This window comes from Apaloderma vittatum, unplaced genomic scaffold (genome assembly GCF_000703405.1).
Source record: "Apaloderma vittatum isolate BGI_N311 unplaced genomic scaffold, ASM70340v1 scaffold16331, whole genome shotgun sequence".
Lineage (NCBI taxonomy): Eukaryota > Metazoa > Chordata > Aves > Trogoniformes > Trogonidae > Apaloderma > Apaloderma vittatum.
In genome coordinates, this window is record NW_009697505.1 from 32,888 (window position 1) to 54,681 (window position 21,794).

At 42.5% G+C, this 21,794-nt stretch overlaps 1 protein-coding gene across 1 annotated transcript in view; it reads left to right on the top strand.

Moving 5' to 3' along the window:
* Positions 1 to 21,794, top strand: part of PDZD2 (PDZ domain containing 2) — a gene marked incomplete at both ends in the record, with an annotated part of 54,128 nt that overhangs the window by 25,222 nt on the left and 7,112 nt on the right. Inside the window, 11 exon segments of the mRNA XM_009877661.1 lie at positions 4,269 to 4,380; positions 6,306 to 6,454; positions 7,090 to 7,209; positions 9,538 to 9,652; positions 11,342 to 11,415; positions 11,582 to 11,807; positions 12,829 to 12,946; positions 15,611 to 15,743; positions 18,548 to 18,629; positions 19,617 to 19,720; positions 20,486 to 20,642. Of these exon segments, the coding sequence (XP_009875963.1) occupies positions 4,269 to 4,380; positions 6,306 to 6,454; positions 7,090 to 7,209; positions 9,538 to 9,652; positions 11,342 to 11,415; positions 11,582 to 11,807; positions 12,829 to 12,946; positions 15,611 to 15,743; positions 18,548 to 18,629; positions 19,617 to 19,720; positions 20,486 to 20,642 (1,390 nt within the window).

A 21,794-nucleotide genomic window follows, 5' to 3' on the forward strand; every position in this document is an offset into this window, starting at 1 on the left:
TGCAGTGTTAATTTTAGTAAATTATAGTGCTGCAGTTTGTAATTTATCTAGGAGATGGATTCAATTAAATTGAAAAAGAGCTAATTTAAAAGTGAAGGTGTTGTACTTTCTGTACAAGGTAAAGAGGCCTGTGGAGTTCCCTGCCTACCACATACATTTAAGGCTTAAAGCATGCTGTGCCTCATAAAGCAAGAAATAATTGCACAAGTAACTGGAACAACTGGAATTGTAATAGATCTTAGAAGAAAATCTCCAAAACTTTTGGAAAGGTTAAAGCCTTTAAGGCATCAGTGACTCTCGAGGGACTAGGAAGAAGGACTTTGTGCAGGGGCCAAGTGAAGCTAGGTTTGCATCAGATGTTTTGCAGTTTTCTTTGAAGGGTCTGGTGCTGGCTCCTCTGAGAGAGTGGCTGGGTTAATCCTGCCAGCTGCCCTGCAGACAGTGGTGTTGAGGTGTTTCATGATTAAATACATCTGGAGAAGTGCTGCTTAAGGAAAGACTGTCCTGGCTGTGTTGGGACCGAAGAAGGTGAGGAATTACTCCATGGAGCTTGTGCAGTGCTGTTATGTGTGGGGACATGGCTATTCCTCCTCCACCTTGCTGTTTTAAAGAAGGGCAGTGGACTTGCTGGTGGACTTGCTTTTCCAGTGCAGGTGGGGCTGAATTTGGCATGCTGCGAGTGGCTTGGTCTAACTCCCACTGTTTCACTCCCTAACGATCAGGTTAAATGTGTCTACACGCTGCTGGTGCTCCTCAGCAGAGAGCTGTGCCGTGGGGGAGTCGGATGGGCTCGGTGATGGGAAGGGCAGCAGCTTAGGAGCTCCACCTCGGCAGCAGTAAAGCAGTTTGCTTATTAAATTGTATCATCCCCTGTGTGCCGCCTTGTTTTTGTAGATCAGTGACGATTGCCAAGCTGTTTGCGGTTAGACAATGCAGACTCTCATAATCCTGCTCCTCATCTCGCCTAATTAAGGGTCTGGTCACGTTGGAGCTTTGCCCAAGCAAGGACTCTGGGGGCAGTTTTTCGTTCTGGTACGGTGCCAGGACCGCATGTCCGTGATACCGGCATTTCCTTTGAAATCAATTGAGATGTCACCATCGCTTGATCCCAGAGCTACTTAATGAACTGGCAAAATGGGCTCTATTTTTAGATCTCTCTTCAAACTACTGTGCGTGTTAAAGCTCCCCTTGTCCTTAATGCTAGGACGGCGTTGGGCAGGATTTATTGGTTTAGCTTAATAAGAGGCGTACAGAACTGAAATAATAAGCTCCATTTCCCTGAAAGTGAAGAAAATTAAAATGGCATGGTTAAATCCAGGCAGCCGCTTCGAGACAGTAAAGCGATATGTTCACGTGTGGCCAGAAGGATAAGGTGGAGCTGGGTTTTTCTTCTTGTCTAAGTTATGAGAGAGCCAAAGATCACAGGCACGCGACTTTGGGGAGTTCTTGCAAGCTTTGTGAATTGGATTTCTAAGTGTTTTTTGAACAGCATAAAACTCTTGCTAGTTTATTAGACAAGCTCAGTAACTTAAACAGTATCTACTTCATTGCAAATGCTAGAGTGTCTTCTCCTGCATGTTTATAATTCATGTCAGAAAAGCATTTTTGCTAACTTAAGAAGTAAACACAGACATAGGTAATTTAGATGTTTTTACTTCTTGTAGTCCTAAGCCAAGAAGGATAAAATGTAATTTCAGGAAGCCGCTGAGAATGCCTTGAGGCTTTCCCTGGCATTGGTTTTTGCACACACACGCCCTTTTGCAGATCATATGTGGGGTTTGAGGGGTTGCTGTCTGTAGGCTCACAGCCTCCAGGATTGTGCAGCAATGAGGTGAAGGAATGGTGTTGCAGGTTTTTAATGTGAGTGGCAACTGTCTCCTTTTTTACCTTTCATCCCAGTAGATGGAAATTTATGTCATTGCAGAAAGCATCTGTACTTTGCTTCTGTTGCACAGGAGGTGGTTGAGTCGCCATCCCTGGATGTGTTTAAGCATCGCTTGGATGTGGTGTTGCATGATATGGTCTAGGGGTGAACTTCTAAGTAGGGTTAATGGTTGGACTCGATGATCCCAAGGGTCTTTTCCAACCTGGATGATTCTGCGATTCTGTGAAAAGGGAGGGGAAAAAAAAGCTCCAAACACCTGGTAGTGGAAATGCAAGATATACCAGATGGGTCACCCTTGAGCCCGGGCTTAGGGTGGAAATTGGCACTGATGATTTCAGCATCTCTTACTACACTGCTGCTGCAAACTAACTCAGTTTTTCCCCTGGGCTCTGAGCTGCGGGAAGCAGTCCAGCTTTGGACCGGGAGTTGTGTGGTCTTATCAGGTGGAACTGCCCATGTCCATGCATGCCACAGAAACAACACAACTCTACAGCTCCAGACCTGATCTGAGTTGTGGTCAGAAAAAGTCAGTCTGGACCCAACCCTGTCTGTTAGGACAGTGAACGTGCTGACAAAACACTCTGCTTTGGTGAGGCATTCCTCTGGTTTTTCTTCATCCCTATGCTTCAAGTATTTCCCCACCACAGATTTACACCCCTGAGTACTGATTGTTTTGTATGCCTATAAAACCACTAGCTACATGATTTTTGTGTGTTTGTGCAAATGATTTCTACCTTTCTACAACGGAGGCATCCTCACTTAATAAAGAGTATTTTTGCTTTCGTGGTAGACTCCAGGTTGACTTTGCATGTTATGTAAAGTCCTGGCTCACTTAGAAACACTTTTGCTGTATTCTGGGTATCCCTGTCTCTCACTGGGACAGCTTGTGATATTTTGGCTGTGGCCTAATCACTAATGGTTTGGGTCTTATCGTTGGTTTTGATTTATTTTTTTTTTAAATCTGATTTCTTACTCTTTTCTGGAATTAGTCCCTCATTAGGATGGCCAAATCATAAACTGCTTTTTTTTCTTTTTCGGACTAATGGAGTTATTTTCTTCTTCAGATGAATCCGATATAAACATGTGATACTAGAAGTAAACTTTTAAGTAATTGCTATGATGTCTTGAAAACTCAAGAACTACTTAGGATGTGCAAACTATTTGTGAACTATATGTAGCTGTTCATTTTGAAGGGGGAGAAATAAAAAAAAAGCAGTTTCCATTCCAGTTTCCTGTTTTCTTCCAGTTTTATGTTTTCCTGAAGTTTTTACCCTTTGAAGGTCTAGACTCTGTGCAAAAGATAGACTTTGGCTTTCTTGGTTTGAGGATAAAAGGGACCAGGGGATGTGAGACAGATTTGGGAGAACATTTGGCCATTTTTAAGCTTGAATAGAGGAAGTACAAATTATTTTACTAGTAAGAGTGTTTGGTTATTTGGGTAGGATTGGTTTGGTTGTTTCGTTGTTTTTTTTTCAGACTGCATTCTAGCAATTTATATATGAAAGTATAACGCAACCACTAAGTGGCTGGATTGGAAATTTTGTCATCCTTGCCATAAGCTGTCTGCGCAATCGTGTGGAGGATGTATGGTGGGGGGTGGGATTAAAATGTGAAAGTATTGGTGTCTGCAGAGGGAGCGTGCTGAGGTTTGCTGCGTAGTGGCACATCTAGGAAAACTTGACTGCTGTAGATCAGTAAAGGAAGCGACGAATGGAGACGGAGTTCACCACAACCCACAACGTGTGGGTTGGGGAGAGTCTTTGCAGCCTTTACATGTGGACAGCTTAGCTCATCCCTGACGGTGTGGAAGCAGGATGCTGCTGTACGTTGTCACCTTGAATTGTTGCCGGCATTTAGGCAGACGCAGCGGGTAAGCAGACTCTACACGTCTCACTGTGTTTGTGCCGGGTACAAGACCATGGCTTTTCATCCATTATGCATCAGCATTCAACCCTGGACAGTAACAATAAAATAACACTTACTTAAAGTGGTTTTCTCTATAAAGATGTGATGCCTCTGGAAGGTGGCTGAGCTGAACAAACTGCAATAAAAGTTGGTTAAAATGTGTGTGGAAACACCCACTGAGATGCTGTGGATGCTGGAGGTGGTCTGGGGGCATTAATGTGGTAGCCTGCAGAGGAGCTCTGGCCATGCTGATCTGTACTAGTACCCATCAGTAAGATTTACAGTAAGGTCCAAGGCATTGCTGGAAATTACGTACAGAAATGTGGGCTGGCTTAAAACTATCATGTGTTTGGGGGGAAAAAAAAAAGGATGATGTGCTGTGGAATTTTCTACCCCTTAGTAAAAATGTGAGAAATTCCGTCAACTTCTCTGGTTTACAAGTAAATAATTTTTCATTTGTTTGTTCTAATTTTGCTAGGTGATGGAAACAGAGAAGTCTCACGATCCAGTTTGTGCAGAAGTGTCCAAAGGAAACAACCAGAATCCAACTCTGGGAAGTGGCATACTGAAATACAGAAGTCGATCCCAAGGTAAAGCTGGGTTGATGAAAGACAGCAATAGTAGAATTTTTATGCTGTGCGTTTCTCTTAACTCTCTAGAAGCGAGATAGGATTTCTTTCCTTTGGAGATCATATTAGTTTAATTTGGAAGGAAAATCCCAGTTGTAAGATGTTTGCATTCAGCCTCCTGTGTTGAACTACTGCATGGACAGAAAGATGAAGCAAAATTTTGGAAGCTTCTTTCTTGTTTTTTTTTTTGTTATTCTTTCTCTCTCTAACAGTTACATTCTCTGTATATTTCAGTGTGCTCTGAATCTGAGATGGGTGACATGTTTCAACACGCCATCACCTAGATACCCGTTAAGGCGAACACTCCCCAGATTTTCTGTTGTTCTCTCCCTGAGTCTTAACATTAACCTGTGTGGAGACCTCAATCATATTCTCATCCCTTACAATTTCTGGGGCTCCCTCTCTCCTGTGTTCACCTTAATTTCTGTTTACTTGGATATTTTTAGTATCCTCCAGCAAGCTCCTCTGCCTCTAGCCCCTGTGGCAGTGGCTCGCTGGGGATCCAGCTCTGGTCCCAAGCCTGAGCTGAGGCATGGCAAGGGAAGCTGCATTCATAGGTGGGCAGAAAAGATGGGAATTGAACTGTTCTTCCTAAAGGAAGAGAGAGAGGTGTGACGGGAAAGGGTTAGTTGTAGGTGCCAGGAGAGTTCAGGAGTGAAAGAAATTGCCAGGATGCAAGAGAGCTGTCCTGGCCATGTGTAGCAGCAGCTGTGACCTGTGTGCCCAGGGAAGGGGAGCTTTAAAAGCAGAGGCAGTTCCATGCCCCTAAGCAGGGAGCAGGTTTAAATTGCACCCTGGGCAGCAGGTATAGATTCTGCCTATGGATGCAGCAGCAGAATTGCTTTAACACTGAGTGAAAGCAAGTGGCTGGCCCCCCCCTCTGCTCCCCTGGCTGTGATGCTTCCACAGCCACTGGTCAAACAGGAGGTGGCAGAAAATGGATTTGGAGTTCTCCTGGACAAATTTGCGGTGGGTCTACATCAGCCCATGTTGTGTGAACCCCATCCCCAGAATAAGGACAGGGCAGTGAGGATGAGGATAAATCAGCCACCCCTTTCCATGGCAGCTCCAACTTAACATTGGTTTAAAGTAACCTTAAAACCACATCATGAGGTCCAGCTTGCGAGAATTTGACCTGTCTGTGACATGGATTTTCGTCTGTAAAATAGGGGTTAATGGCCCTTTCCTTCGTGGTGGGGAAATGCCAAGGATAAATGTGTGGGAGCTGGTGTCACTGGAGGTCCTGTGGGGACGTCGGAGAAAATGAGAATTGGAGGAGTGCCGGTGCGAGGAGCCGGGTACTTTGCGGCTAATTACAGGATGTCCTTCAAGACAAATAATTCTGTTTCCTTCTTATGTGAACTCTGCACTCTTCTTCTCTTTAAGACAACTAGGATCGCTGCCAGAAGGAAAGAAAATAGCCTTTATTTGGCACATTTTTCCTTTTACGATTCCAGAAAAATTTCCCTCAAAGTGACATGACACCTCCAGAAATGAATACTGCAACAGTGTCAGGTCTTTTAATTTTAAATAAGTGAAGCTTGAGAGCTTAGTGTACTGGCAAGTGCCATTGGGTGAGAACAGCTGAATTTCTTTTCTGTCCCTGAGCTACCAGTTCAATTATCTTCTGCTTTTCCTCACTACCACGACAGACAGCACTTAGGAGTTCTGCAACACTGAAAGATGGTAGGAAACCTGTGACAGCTGGAAAAGTTTTTAGTTGAGAGTGATCAAAACTAGCTTTTAACTGCCCGTTTGGGAACTGTGTATCATTGTTTTAAGGCACTATTTAAGTAGGGATTTACAAGAGGTGCTTTTTGCGTGCTGGCGAGAGGATAAAGCAGCTCTAAGATGTTTGTGAGATGTGTTTCTGTGGTTTTCCCTAGGTGCTGGATCCCGCTTGGAGTCTGTGGGAGAAGACGATGAGCTGACAGTGGAAAACGGTGAATCGAATTATGAAATAGCGGTGAAATATTCCCGGGGTGGAAGAAAGCACTCTCTGCCCCAGCAGCTGGAGTCGGCAGGAGCGAGGCAGGTGAGTGGAAAGGCAGGGCTGGCTCTGAGCACTTTGCAGGCTTTGGTCCTTCGAGATCTGTCTGGAGTTTGTGGAAGCGAGGATGGTGAAACAAGGCCATGTAGGTCAACTGTGGGATCTGAAACCAGGACTGGACACTACAAAGGCATGTGCTGTCCACCTGTGGAGAGCTTTACTCTGGGAATGGTGACAGGGGGTGCTTCTTGCTGTGGCCAGAAAATCCTAAGGCTGATCTTAAAAGTTGGTGGTCTAGAGAGCTGAGTAATTAAACACAAAAATCCTGATTCTCTCTATCTTAATGTTGCAGAGTTGTTCGATTTTTTCCTTACTTTTTTTTTTTTTGTTAACAGATAAGGACTTCAGTATGTCATGAGGCTACCCTTAATCTTTTTAATTTAAATGGTGACTGGTACACTACAAAATGATCCTACTATGAGAAATGCAGGAAAATTACTGTGACATGATTCACTTTGACTGCAATGAGCTAGGATTTTATCCCTTGAACATTTTTCTGAATATATCTGTAAGATCCCCCCCATCCCTTTTCCTCAGTACATGCAGTTTTCCCAGTGTCACTTCGCAGTGCCTGTGTCGAGCAATCAGAGTGACTTCCTTTGTTTGCTGATATTTTTTAGGACTACCATATTGTGAAGAAGTCCACTCGTTCCTTCAGTGCTGCCCAAGTGGAATCTCCATGGAGACTGACCCAGCCATCCATCATTTCCAACATTGTCCTGATGAAAGGACAAGGCAAGGTGAGAATTTCTGCATGTGGTTGCTTTCTCAGGTGTAGCAAGAGTGGACCTTTGAGAGGTGTCTGCCATACCCAGGAATTCCATCAACTCTCAAGGTAGCCATTAATAATAATAATAACAACAATGATAAATGCCATTTTCAAATGTAAATGCCCAAGCTGCAGCTGCGAAATAGAGGGGAAGTGATATCTGTGTCACGTACTTGACGCAAGGTGGCTTTCGTTCTGATTTGTTGCATCTGGTTGATTGCTTATCTGAGAGCACTGAATTCTCTGGGTTGGAGTCCTCTTTTCTCCCGTCAATAATGTGTTTGCACATTTGCTAGATACCAGCTGGATGAATGCTAAGGGAAAACTGACAAATATTAACCCAGGTGTATATTGTTTTCCGTAATTGAATCCACACTAGTATTGGAGCTGCCATTTAAACGTGCTAAAAATATGCATGTCTTTTTTTTAAAATACTCTTTGTGTTCATCAGATGGATATGTTTTGGACTAAAAAGACTTGTTTTGACTTTCAAGCTCACATACAGAACAAATTCCTTGTGCTTTAAGTTTAGCAGAGAGTTAGGAATAGTGACTTCTCTGCGTAGATTTACTCATGATTTCTGTAACTTTACTTGGTTTGGGAGCTTCAGGTGTTTCACAACATTTTAAAGCCAATATTTCTTATTTTTTTAATGTACTTATTTATTTGGCCTTGTTTTTCTCAGAAAAACTAGATTATTTCTTGCTGTTGGATAAGCCACCTTCTCCTGCCTTTTTACTGTTAGTTCCAAGGTGTTAGGAAGCAGTTGGGAGCACGCAGATTCTCATGATCCTAAACGACCACAAACAGCTCCTGTTTCTGGTGCCTTCCACCAACCTTTAGGTGATCCTATCTCTTAGAGGTTGCACTGGTACAATTAGTGCAGTAGCATTTGCTTTATTATCTTTATGCAGACCTGGGACTTGAAAAGTGTTTTCAGAGAGTCGCCATGTTCGTGGCTGGTAGCCAAGTGTTTTCCTTTGTTTTTAACTCTGTAGGTAGGTCTGCAAGGGGTGGTTTTCTGCTGTGGAGTGGCAGCGCTTCTCTGAGAAGGTGGGCTGAGGTGGGAAGTGCTGTGCATTGCGGCTGTATTTCTCCCAGCCCAGCCCACAGGGCTGTGGGGGGAACAGCTGTGTCCATGCAGGCGAGTGCCAGGAGCTTCCTGCTTTCTGTAGGCTGCTTTTCCATAGATAATTGCACAGTAAACAGATATTTTGTGTTGCAGAAGGGAGCTAGGATGCTTCCTTTCTAGAAATCAGTAATGTCTTATTAGACATTAGACATACTAGAAGCTTGTAAGTGTGGAAGGCTACTTTACATTTCACAGTCTAAAACAAAAAGAGCTGGTGGTTGTACTAGGTTGTAAACGCAATGTTCGTGTCTGCCCTGGCAGCATCCCTCAGCTGGAGAGCACTGCCCGAGGTGCTAATAATAACCCTGGCTTCAGATCACTGAAGCACAGCAGTTTTCCGCTTCCCGTGTCGACCTGGTCAGTGACTTTTATCTTTATTCTGTAAAATACATGTACAGCATTGACAAGAGGAGAGATAGGGGCAGGGGCAGAGAACAGATCAAGGAAGTGATTTAACTGGGAAATACCTCGACAGAAGGGGGAGGGGTTCATTGTGCAGTGTTTATCCATTCCCTGATCAACTTTCTGAGACAGTCCTGCAGGCAGACAGGGCAGTGCAGGGGCAAGAGCTAACACATGAAGCTCTGGGGAATCTATTGATCTAGATTTATTTAAATACAATGTGGTACATGTCTCTAGAATAATTAAAAATGTACATGTTCATGGCAGCCCCCCCACATCAGCCTTCTTCCAGCTACATTCCTGGCATTACAGCACTGACCTTATGTCATAGTCTTAAGCTCTTCTTTTTCCTGAGGAAATGCAAGATCTGTGGCAGCAGAGAAAACTACCGTTAATCCTGGATATAGATGTCAGGAGTGGGTATCTACTGTTTGTCAATTTAGAAGCAACGTATAACAGTTTTTAAAATGGGAATAGGACAATGTAAAACCATTGACCCAGTGTTTTAAAAAAAAATACAGTCTCAAAATAGCATTTTTGCTATGTCAGCTTCAGGTGCTACTACTATTTTTTGAGCTGGTAAGTATGTTGATATCAGAGTAAAAGTAAATGAGGAAATACAAGCAGAGAGTAAGATGGCAATGTGACTCATCAGGAGCTTTTAGGTTTTCATGTTTCCTTTGTCTTGTGTGTTATCGGCAGTCTTTCTCACATAGGTGATAACAGATTAAGGTGCCAGCTGTGTGCCTTCTCCCTTTTCTGTAGGGTCTTGGATTCAGCATTGTGGGAGGTCAGGATTCTGCTCGCGGACGCATGGGGATTTTTGTGAAGACTATATTCCCAAATGGAGCAGCGGCTGCTGATGGAAGGCTTAAAGAAGGTATGGTAAAGAGAATCCAACTGGATATAAAGGACCAGAGTGGGATGTTATTTCAGTCTAGCTGAAAAATTTAAGTATAACTTTATTTAGGCACCTGGCCATCAGCAAGAGGCTGTGGAGGATGTTACACACCCTGTTTGTCCATCCTGGGGAAGATCATTCATAGCAATTAACTTGATCATATTGCATGTCAAGAAGGGGAAACTACAGTATGATGGTTTGGGTTGGTTTTTTTTCCCTTCCTCTTCTGTGAACTTTATTTGCCCAAGCCATAAGCTGCAATTCTTTCACTGATAGCAGTGAAATGTATCTGTCCAATTAACATCTGGCTTAAAGATGCTGGTCCAGGAAGGGGTTATACAAGGGGACATGCTTGGGAGGGGCTGTTTTGTGCCCTTGTACTCTCCTGATCTCTCTTGGTATGATTTTGACATGAATCAACAAGGAAGAGTAAGAACCAGAAAAAGGAAAGAGGAAGAATGGGATTGGCAGCAAGATCACCCAGCTGGTTAGAGAAGCAGATTTATCCTGAATTTATTACTGCTTTTCCAGTCTTGATCTCTGAGCTGGATATATAGCCTGCTCTGTGTCTGTCTGCACCCAGGTCTGAGTGCTGTACCAGACAAATGGACTCTTACACACTGTTGAAGATACGAAGTGACCATGAGCTTAGAGCAATGGTTTACAACTCTTTTGCTGGGGCTCTGTTACTTCTCTTCCACAGAAAGCTGCTCCTGTGTTACATCTTTCAAGCTGCTCCTGTGTTACTTCTCTCCTCATATCATCATTCTCCTCTATACATCTCATCACACTTGTTGTATTTGAGGCTGCTTTTGGTGCCAACTCTCACTCTTGCTGCCAGAGGGAAGCTTGTGTCCCTGCAGCGTGGGTTGTGCGCTTGCCGTGGAAAGGCAATGAGTAGCAGCTGTCCCATAAACCCAGCAAACTTTTTTTTTTTTTTTTAATTTACTGGAGCTAGTAAAGCAGTGAAGGGTTAGACTTGGTTGATGTCATCGCCCCATCAGATTTTGCACAGATGCAAGAAAAATTGCAGAAAGTGGATCTGGATCATGCTGACCTTCCTTCTAATAAAATGAAGGTAGATCAACACAGCTGTGTGTAAGTAGTAAGATCCGGAGTCTGGAAGTAGGCAGAAATGTGATGGGATATATTTGTTGGGGTAAGAAGGGTATTTGCTGTCACAGTGTGTGGGCTTCTCCATCCACCAGCATTTAGTAAAAGGACAGGTTTGCTTTTTGCATGTGGATACAAGGTTAGTTTTTTTCTGAACAAGCTTTGGAGTGATGTGCTGTGGTGTTTCACTTAGATTCTGGTTTCTCCTGTTGATACTTAGGAAAAAAAAAGTTTTGTAGTCCTTTTGGACTATATGTTATAAGCATCTGTTTTCAGACTGTAGTTAAAGTCCATAGTGCTTTGAGCTTATTTGTTAGTATGAGAATTCCAAGTTAAGGATCTCTCCTGAAGAAGAGTCTTTACTCCACTAATTCATCGGTGTTAACTTGTAAAGGCATTAGGACAAGTGAAAATAAACTGAGAACAGTGGAAGGCTTTTTACTGAGCAGTTGACTGGAATACTCTTAGTAGTGGGTTGCCTTACGTACAGGCCAGGTCTTTTACATCTTTATAGTCTGTATATTGCTGGCTTCATTTTTTGTATCTAATTACCAGGGGATGAAATCCTAGAAGTTAATGGAGAGTCTCTACAAGGACTGACCCACCAGGAGGCCATTCAGAGGTTTAAGGTAACATAGATTTAGTATGGGAGGGGATGGATGCCCCTCTTCATTCAGTGCTATTTCATACCCTCAGCTTGATATTCTTTTGCTTCGGCAAATTACTGTATGCAGGTTTACTGGCAAATGTTGGTGTATCATGTTGCCTTATTGGCGTTCTCCGGTGTCTCTCCAGCAACTCAAGAAAGGTGTGGTGACCCTGACGGTGCGCACACGGCTGCGCAGCCCCAGCCTCACACCCTGTGTGACTCCCACCTTGCTGAGCCGCTCCAGCTCCCCTAGCTCCAGCACCAGTGGTGGCATGATGGTCCCCGGCCCCGACGAGGGGGATGGATGCTCCTCCAGCCGCAAAGGACCTGGCCCAAAGGACAGGATCATCATGGATGTAACGCTTAATAAAGGCGAGTGTCCCTTGATATGGGCTTGGAGAACAAATCCCAGCTTACTAAGGGAGATTTTAGGAATAGAGTCTAATGTCCAGCGCACCTACCCAAGTCCCTCTGAAGTTGAACCACAGGATGGAGGGAAAAAAAAGTAGTGTAAAAGCTTCAGAAGAGGTCATCTTTCACATCTTGCTGCTCCAGAGTCAGCAGATTCGTATGGGCAGCAGTCAGTGTTCACGCTGCTGAAGGAGGGAGGCTGTGAGATACCGGGCAAAATGTGAATCAGCCTCTTGACAGCCAGAATGGCTGCATCATCCTCGTAAAGGGCAGTTCTGGGGAGTGCAAGACTGTGCAGAGTGCTCAGAATTGTCCAGATGGGCTGCTTGAACTCCTGCTTGAGGACTGCTCTCGCTATCAGTAATTGCGCAAGGTAAGCTTAGAGCATGTGCTATATAGGATGAGACAAATATGCCTTTTTTAAAGGCTTAAAATATGCTTGTATAAAGGTTGGATTAAAAATCTGGAGAGAGAAGGTAAGATGTCCAGCAATTCCTACTTCAGAAATGCCTGAAAGAAAGCGAAGGTGAAAGCAAGCAGAAGTAATCGTTGAACCAGCCATAATGGGTGGCCTCTTTGCTGAGGAATGCCATGCAGATGTTTAACAAAAGGGAGCATTGCAGTTGGCAGCATCTTCTGTGCTCACGTTTTCCGCAATACTTTTAAGTGACATCTTTGTTGGATTGCTGCCCCCACTCCTTTGTGCCTTGGACCAGATCAGACCTTGTGCGACATTTCCAGGCAGTTCCCACGGCACACAGAAAATGTGCTGGGAGTGATGGATCTCAGAAAACAGTCAGGATCAGATATTTTCAGTCTTGATTTCCACTGTTGGTCTTGGCTTCCTGACTGACTTCACCTAAGGCCAGTCCTGAAACAATACAGGAGTCTTGGTCTCAGATGGGATGTGGGAACAAAAACACTTGTGTGTCCTGTGTGATTACAATCTGCTGCTTTTCTTTGTACTTTTTGTTTTTTACAGAGCCAGGGGTTGGGCTCGGCATTGGTGCCTGTTGTCTCACGCTGGAAAACAGTTCTCCAGGGATATACATTCACAGCCTGGCCCCAGGATCAGTGGCTAAAATGGATGGCAGATTAAGGTTAGTTAAAGCAGAAACATGCTGATGTGGTTTTACAATAAAATTATGACTTTTTTTTCACCAATTGGTTGATATAGCAGGGAGGGGATTTATACTTGAAAAATTCACCAAAAAGAAAACATTTGAACAAAGACATTCCAAAGCAGTATTAAATACCCAGGAAACATTACTTTGTGTGCTGGAAGCAGCAAGATCATTAAGGTTTGAGGCTTTCTTTTAATTCTCTATACAGAAAGCTGAGCCTAATAGCACCCTTTGAGAAAGCAGAGCAGAAAGAAGTGCAGCCTCATGTCTTTTTTTTCAAAGCTGCAGCCAGAGACCCGAGATTGGGAGGAAATTTGCAGATCTCTGCTAAAAACTCAGTCACCTGAAACTCTCTTAAAAAGAGCTGGGGGAGATGTTCTTGCAGCTGACTGTGCCCATGGCTGCAGCAGTGCTTTTCTGCCCTCACTGTCTGTCTGGCAGAATCGCTGCAGGCTGACCTGCCTGTCTCATTTACCGTGTCATGGAGTTTGAATGTCTTTAAGGAGCTGTAAGACAGAGAGGCAATCATTCCTAGAGTTCTCTTGTGCTTTACATTGGCTTGAACGACAGGAAGTTGTTTGCCATTTCTCTCCTGGAGGCTTCCTTTTTAAAAAACATTGGGAGAAATCTTCTGCCTTTCTGGGTTTCTGCATAAATGCTGATGGGTGCTGGGAGCGTTGCTCGCAAGGGGAGGCTCTACTGAGGACCCACTGGGACTGCGTGATCTGCACTGGACATGTGGCATGAGCACTGATGCGAAGAGGCTGAGCAAATGCCTTCCTTTCACATGGGTGGAGAGTGCCTTCGGTTTACTTCCTCACCAGGAAAACTGCGATAGAGCAATTTGCTTTTTCGGAATAAGGGAAGAAGATAGTTTTATGGTAGCATCCCTGCCAAAAGCATTGCAAGTTCCTACCATGTAGAAGTATCTGTAGGAGACAGTGTTTATGCTTTCTTGTAAGGCTCTTTGGAAAAGATTGCAGTGCCAGTTGTGTCTGTATGTAACAGCTGTATCGTTTATTAGGTTTGAGTGATTGATTATATACAGGCATACTTCCCAGATTTTTAGCTTACTTCTTCGAGACTTTGCTTCTGTTGTCCCTTCAGCGATTTATGGCTCTGTTAGCCAAAACTTACAGGATGGTTTTGATTTTTTGGAAAGCTTCGTTAATCAAGTACTGGTTTTTCAATACCAGGAGAGATTTGAATCCAGCTACTCTGTATCAGAGCTCCCCCTCTCAATCATGCGCCCATGTAAGTGAACCCATTGTATAGTTTCTAATAGCTCTGTAAATCTAAAAGATGGGCAGGGCAGCAGCATGATTACACAACCCATAGGCCACCCTTCGCTTTCGTGAGCCTGCACTAGAAGTACAAGATGCTGAAGGCTGCCATACGCAATTGCTGTTTTGCTTTGGTGTATGGACTCTCAATTCAAACTCATTTCCGTTGTCACAAGTAGCCCAAGGTAAGTCAGCCGTAGTAGATTATTTCAGAGTGTCTATTTAAAGCAAATACTTTAGTGATTATGCAGAATCTTAGAGTCGTTTAGGTTGGAAAAGACCTTTAAGATCAACTGTTAACCTAGCACTGCCAGATCTGCCACTAAACCATGTCTCTAAACATCTCATCATGACTTTTAAATACTGCCAGGGGTAGTGACTCCACCACTTCCTGGGCAGCCTGTTCCAGTGCTTGACAACCCTTTCGGTTAAGCAATTTTTCCTAATACCCAGTCTAAACCTCCCCTGGCACAACTTGAGGCTGTTTCCTGTTGTCCTGTTGCTTGTTATTTGAGAGATGAGACTGACCCCCCCCTCGCTACAACCTCCTTTCAGGTACCTGTAGAGAGCAATAAGGTCTCCCCTCAGCCTCCGTTTTTCCAGACTGAACAGCCCCCAGTTCCCTCACCTACTCCTCATACAACTTGTGCTCTAAACCCTTCACTAGCTTTGTTGCTCTTCTTTGGACATGCTCCAACACCTCAAATGCTTTAATGATATCCCTAGTTGATGATCTCTTCTTTTGAATAGTTCCAGATGTCTGAGCACCATGAGCAAGAGTTAAGAAATTGGGAAAACAAAACTAAGCGATCTGTGTTTTCCTTTCAGAAGGGAGATTTTTTTTTCTTCTTTTTTTTTCTTTTTAATGGGTTCTATATGTTAATCTGAAGCAAATACAGGCTTATCGTGCTCAATTTTTTCCTGGAGTCAGTCATTTCATAAACTCGTATCTAAACCATGAATTTCTTATCAGTGTTTGTGTTAAGTAATTCAATATGTTGGGAAGGAACAGCCCATCTGAATCTAATTTTTACTCTTCTGTTCTCAACAATCAAGAAGTATCTGAATGCAGAGCTGAAATTGGAGTTTGCTTTCACCCTGGTTCAAATGCAACCAGTTTCTCTGTTGATTTAATAGGGTTTGTAGCACTGACCGTAAGTGCAGAAGGAATCTCTTGACTTGCCTCCCGAAGTGAACAGAACATTCACGTCACTGGGAGTGAGAGCAAAACTGGCTTCTTTGCAAGCTAGACCTTTTCCAGACACTTGTATCTTTGGAAAGCCTTGGCTGTCAGTAGAAAGCCCAAATGTTTTTGTAGAATGCAGTTGGGATTAACTGGCTCTGTGTCTCTCTGCAGTCGAGGTGACCAGATCCTGGAGGCGGATTCGGTGAGTCTGCGACACGCGGCGCTAAGTGAAGCCTACGCCATCCTGAGCGAATGTGGTCCAGGTCCAGTCAGCCTGATCATTAGTCGGCATCCTAACCCAAAGGTGAGGAGAAAATGTGTTAGTGTATCTGCGTTGTTTTCATCTGGCGCTGTCGGGAGAGCAGCAAATGAAGAATATCGGATTTTTCTCTCTACGGCCTGTGTTGTGCAAGAAGGCAGGATTGTAATGATGCCTTCCAGTTTCGTAAGCTGTAGCAATGCTGGACTGTCCCTGCTGCTTTTCACTTAGACACCCACTGATCAAATGCAATTTTCCTGGAACTGCTTGAGTGAACTGTTCCCATCTTTCTCAGTACTTGGACCAAGTGGCAATGCAAACATGCACAAATCTTTTTCCTCGTGAAAGTTACTTTGTAGTTAGTGTGTCTTTGAGTAGAGTATAATTTAAGGCCAGGAATATAAATATCAACAGATTGAACTGATCAACTCTAAAAAAGTAGTAGGAATACTGTTTTTAAAAAAGTAAAAGATCTTTGTCCAAAGATCAACATTTTCCTTCAGGAATTAAAATATGAGAAACTGGAATATACTACTTCCACTGTGAAATCTGCGTGTGGAGAATTTGGAAGTAATGCTGTGTTTACAAAATAACTATTTCAAGCAGTTTTTGAAAATTGATGTTAGAAGGTAAAAGCCTCTTAACCAAGGTATAAGGAGTAACAACTCCTTTTATTTCAGTATTTCAAAGAATTTCGTGAGTGTACAAAACCTTCCTGTTTAAACAGGAATGAAGCTGTAAAAATATTAGCATTAGTGGGTCCAGAGAGCTCTGACTTTTGAACTCGTAACTACAAATGGAGGCCTTAATAAATCTCCATATCTAGGAGAACTCAGGTTTCTTATTTTAATCTTAATTGCATATTTTTTGCTAAATCAAATATACAAACAATAGACAAATAAGGGTCTGCTATCCGGAGTTTATCGTCATTGCCACAAGGCCTTGTGATGCTCAAAAAAAAAAGAAAGTCTATGGATCTGTTAGTTAAAGGTAAGTGTGGAGACAGTAAAAACTGGGCTTATAGCCTAAGATAATAGTACTCCTGGGGAGTCTGTGTGCTGTGCTGAACCATCACGATGGTTCAATTTGATTGCATTATTAAGGCATATGGAGTTTTTGGGGAGTCTGTAGGTAGCATGAAATAAAAGCTCCATGGAGTTGTGCCTGCCCTCTCTCATCCCTCTTCATCTTGCTGTAGTGGCAGCCTGAAAGCCAATGAGTCACCTAACCAGGTATGAGCTGAGAAGATGAACTGAGTTAAGCTAACTGCTTGCTGTTACTCAGTAACAGAGGGAAACTATTAAATGGGTCTTATTACAGTTTTCCATAAGTGATATTTAAAGTGACAACAAATCCTTTGCCAAAAAACACTAGGAAAGGTAAAAGTTGAGCTGGAGAGACCCTAAAGCATTTTTTCCTCCAGGCAGTGTTGAATCCACAATACCTCATAGCTGGACCTCTGAAGGATTGTCCATATGCTGGCCAATATTTATCATTATGTCACTGTCACTCTTTTTCTGACAGCACTCAGGCATCTACAGAAGTGTATAGGGTATTTCATTTTATTTGCTCTTAAGAATATCCCAGCCTGCAAATTGTAGTTGGAAATTAGCTTGTTCCTCTCCAGTTTGATCTGCCTGAAGAATAGAGGATGCTAAAAATCAAAACTGGCAGAGTTTGCAGAAGTGTTGATTTTTGTTTATTTTTAAACACCTAATTTTACTCTTGGGACACCTTGTACCCAGAGGTTTGAGTAAAGGACCTGAAGCATACTCTCAGGGCTTAGTCCGTGTCCTCTAGGAACTCTCCGTGCCCCGGGAGCCCAGAGGCTTTCATTTTGCTGCAAGGTCATCATGCCACAGGCTGAAAACAGAGATGTATTTCTACAAAGGCTCATGTTGTTTTGGAAATTTTTATACTTAATGTCTCATTTTATGACACAAAAGTCCACAGCATGTTTTGTTGCTGAATATGTTCACTTCAGTGTTTTCATGTACTTCCAAGAGAAATACCACAAAATTTTCTTTCTTCTTGTTATTGTGAGTGAATGTGGCATTTAAACTATGTTTGAACTGCTGAGTTTGCTTAGAAATCTTTCAAATCTTCATGGTTCAGAAAGATTCAAGTTTCTAATCTTTATTTATGATGAATTTAAATTCACGGAAAGTGATGTGCAGAGACATTATTTTTGACAGAATTAACTTGCTTTCTGTTTTTAAATCTATATTCCTGCAGACTAGTTGCTCCTGTTCTAAAATTATATGGAGTTTTTCAGTAATGAGAATTAAGTGCATGGCAGTAATTCAGGACAAAATACGGTAAACCTATATTTATTCTTAAACCAGAGGAACATTAATTATCAATTGGATTTTTTAAAGCAAGGAGAAATTGAAATTTAAAACACAGCTAATATCTCAGGATGTCTGTTACTCTTCAGTAGGTTAAGTGTAGAATATCTTCTGTTGCTGACCTATGCTTGTATAAAGCACTTTTTGTCTATTTTAAAGTAATATTTTCTCAATAAATCAATGTACAGCATTTAATTGAGTTAAAATTGTGCTGTAAAAGCTTAATTTGATTTCTTTAAGTCTGATGCTCTTTTGTTTGCCTAATGTGGCACTTGAATGTGGTCTTCATAAAGTCTTCAGGAGGCTTCTGCCTCCTGATTTCATCAGGAGAGTGGCACGGAGGGAGTCTGAATCGGGGAACCAGGACTTACGAGCTCTCAACTAGGTCTTCTTTACTGAATCTTTAAAAGGAGTAGCATATCCAAAACTAATAATGTATTTGTAATGATAAACAGACTTCCTTCTTCACTTCATCTACCCAGTTTGATCTCGTGTCTTTAGGTTTCTGAGCAGGAGATGGATGAGGCAATCGCACGTACAACCCATCGAGAGAGCAAGGATGCCAGCTCCTCTCACGTCACAGGTAGTTGTGTGTTGTCTTCTAATGCGTGTCCTTTTCCAGATGCATGAAAGGTTAAGGACATGCTCTTAGGTTTCCCAGCATCAGTATTTTGAGGGCTTTCGAAACACCAGTACAGTTTAGGGGGTGTAATCACTGCAGAATTTTTGAGAAAAACATCCAGTTCAGAAGGATCAAGTCTACAGCTCAAGTTACTTACTTTGTTGTAAGCAGGGTTGCCAAAAGGAGGTTCCTCTATTCTGTCTTCAAGATGAATGGGAAGCACAGCGTTCAAGTAGGGAAAGACCAGGAGGAATCAACTCCCATCTGTGTACACTTACCCATGTAGGTGGCAAAAACCCCCCCAACAAACCAAATAATATATTGTACTCATTTGGAAAAAGTCCAGTTGTTGCATACTGGACTGTTGTGTTTTAACTCCATGTTGATCTTCAGGTTCATGTCAGAATGTGTGCTCTGCTACTTGCGTGATTTTTTTGAGCTCCAAACTTAGCACTTCCTAAAATCTTCCCTATTAAAGCAAACTCTTAGCAGTGACAGTGACTAGTAGGATGACTTTCAGGCAGAAGTGCTAGATTTGTGATTATCCTCTTTATATCTGTATAAGCTAAGACCTCTTTTGAAGTGGACTTTGCCAGTGGCTGCTAATTTGTCTTTCAAGGTTGCACCTTATTATAGCAGCATGCTCCAGCAGGTGAGGAAGACCATCTCCTGTTCACCTCTTGTTCGTAGCTGTCCTAGTCCTGGCTGGTGCAACAAGTCCCTTTGAAAATGTTTTACCCAATCTAAGGGAGAGTTTCTGGTATGTTAAATAGTGTCACTTTGGGAAAGCAATTCAGATAACAAATAAGTGAGACTAAATGCAGCTCCCAGCTCAGAACGTGGATGAAGAGCTTATTTGGATTTATATATCCACAACTTATTTGCTTATTTGGATTTATATAGCCACAACTTTGAGTTTTGGAATCTTAACTAAGCCATTTCTAACAGGAGCTGTACAAAAAAGTCCATCTCCTAGTGTGAAGACCAAACAAGTAGAGACCTCGTCTCCCCTCAGCTGGACTATGAAGCGTTTCCTGGAGCCAGCAAGCCGGGTAAAATGATTAGATGCAATTAAAAAAAAAAAAAAGCACATCTGCTTCAAATTTGGCTTCTACTGAAGCTCTTACTTGGTCAAGGAGTTCAAAATCAAAGCTCTTTGCACCCTCACTGTCACATGGGCTCCTTAGAAGGGTTTGTTTCTTATGTCTTGTGTTTAAATCGTGACAGCAGCAAGCTCCTGTTCAGCTGTGTGGCTGTAGCTCTTGGGAGTGATGCAGAGAGCCAGGCAGATAAAGCTGTGGGCTCCCAGCTCCTGCCATCTCGAAGTCACCTGCTCTGTGGAGCACGGAGACGAAGTTAGCAGGAGAGACCGGAGCCTGTGGCCTAAGCAATTCTGTCTCTATAGCCATTGCAGTTGAAAGGTCTCAGGTTTTCCTGGGAAAGCCAAAGCAGCCATACAAACTGCATCCAGAGGTACAAACCCCTCCTGTCTCTGAGCTGGGAAGGTGTGTAAAGGGAATTAAGCAGGTGAATAGTTTCTTCCCTTGTTTCTGCATTGAACCACACCTGCAAAGTAGTGGGATTTGTAATCTTTTTTATTTATTATACTGGCTAAAAATGTATCGATGTGCGGCATTTCAGCCATCCGGGTTTGACAGTTTGGTTCTCAATATGCTGCCAAGTCCTCTATTTTTAAAATTGGCCTTAAACTTCCTTTACTGACATGGCAATGCAAGTGGATTTTGTGGTGCTTGCATGCAGACAGGGGCTTTAAGCGTTGATGACAGCTGGTCACCAGGCTCACTTTTTTTCAGCAGGGATCTGTCAGCTCTGAGGCAGAGCTTTCCCAGTACTTCTCGCACGATGGTACGACCCAGCTCCCGTTTTCTGATGCTGTAACCGGCTCCTGCAGTGAAGAGCACCTCCGTCAGAAGAACAGGAATAGTTTGTTGGATGATGGATCTCTTCTCCCTGGCAACCTGAGTAAGCAAAAGAAATGTATTTGGTCATTTGGCTAGTGAGAGGAGAGTCACTGAGCACTCATTTGCTTTATAGGAGAGCTACTGTGATTCCTGCGGGGGTACAAAATGCCAAGCAGTGTAATGCAAGCCAGTGCTGATGATACGAATTTCTGGAAAACGGAAGGGGTTCACAACAATGGACATAAATGCCTGTTTCCATGGTATTTTGTCCAAATTGCTCCTCTGATATGTGAAAATGACTTTATTTGATTGGTTTGGCTGAAACTAGATTGACAGCACTGCAGGTTTTTTTCAAATGACTGATAATCATCTGATTGATTACATTTAAATGAAAGTGTTCGTAGCTATCTCAAATACATAATTTCAAAATGTCACATATAAGAGTGTAAAAACAATCAAATGTTCAATTTGAAATCAGATATTGTGCATATCTGTCTCTCTCCTTATAATGACTGACTGAAAGAATCATACATTTCCTTACTAACATGCACTTGATCTGAAATTCAAAACATAATACACTTGCTCTGCCTTTCCTGTGCTCGTAAAGTAATGTCTTTGTCTACAGCTTATTTTTGTCTGGGAATTCATTATTTACTGCTTAATAGCATGTTTATGGTTTAAAATACCCACAAAACAAAGCAAAACAAAAAAATTTTATACAAAATAAGATACAGTGGTTTCTAAGAAGGCTGTGATAAGGGTTCTTGGATTTATTAGTCTTTAATTTCAAAATTTCTTTGTTCAGGAAAGCGTTTTTGACTCTCTGAGTTGATGCAGGCCATCTTCAGCATAGATTTAAGCAAAGCGTAAAAGAAATTTTACTTTAAAGAAGTAAAATACACACATGAATCTGCATTCCTTTCTTCTTTGGGCCATAGTCGTAATTAGAAATAAACTGAAAATAGAACCGTATGTGTGATGGGCTGATCTCAGGCTTTACCCATGAACTGTAGAGCTATCTGCCATCTCTCTTGCTGTTTGCTGTAGTTAGAGAGAGAACATGAAAAAACTGCTTTTTGCTCAGTGAAAAGGGCTTAAGCTTCCCATGCAACCAGAGCCACATGTACTTTGCTGCAGTCAGATGTATATAGGTGATATTAAAAATGATCTATAAATGCAATTGAAGAATAACTCTTTTTTTGTT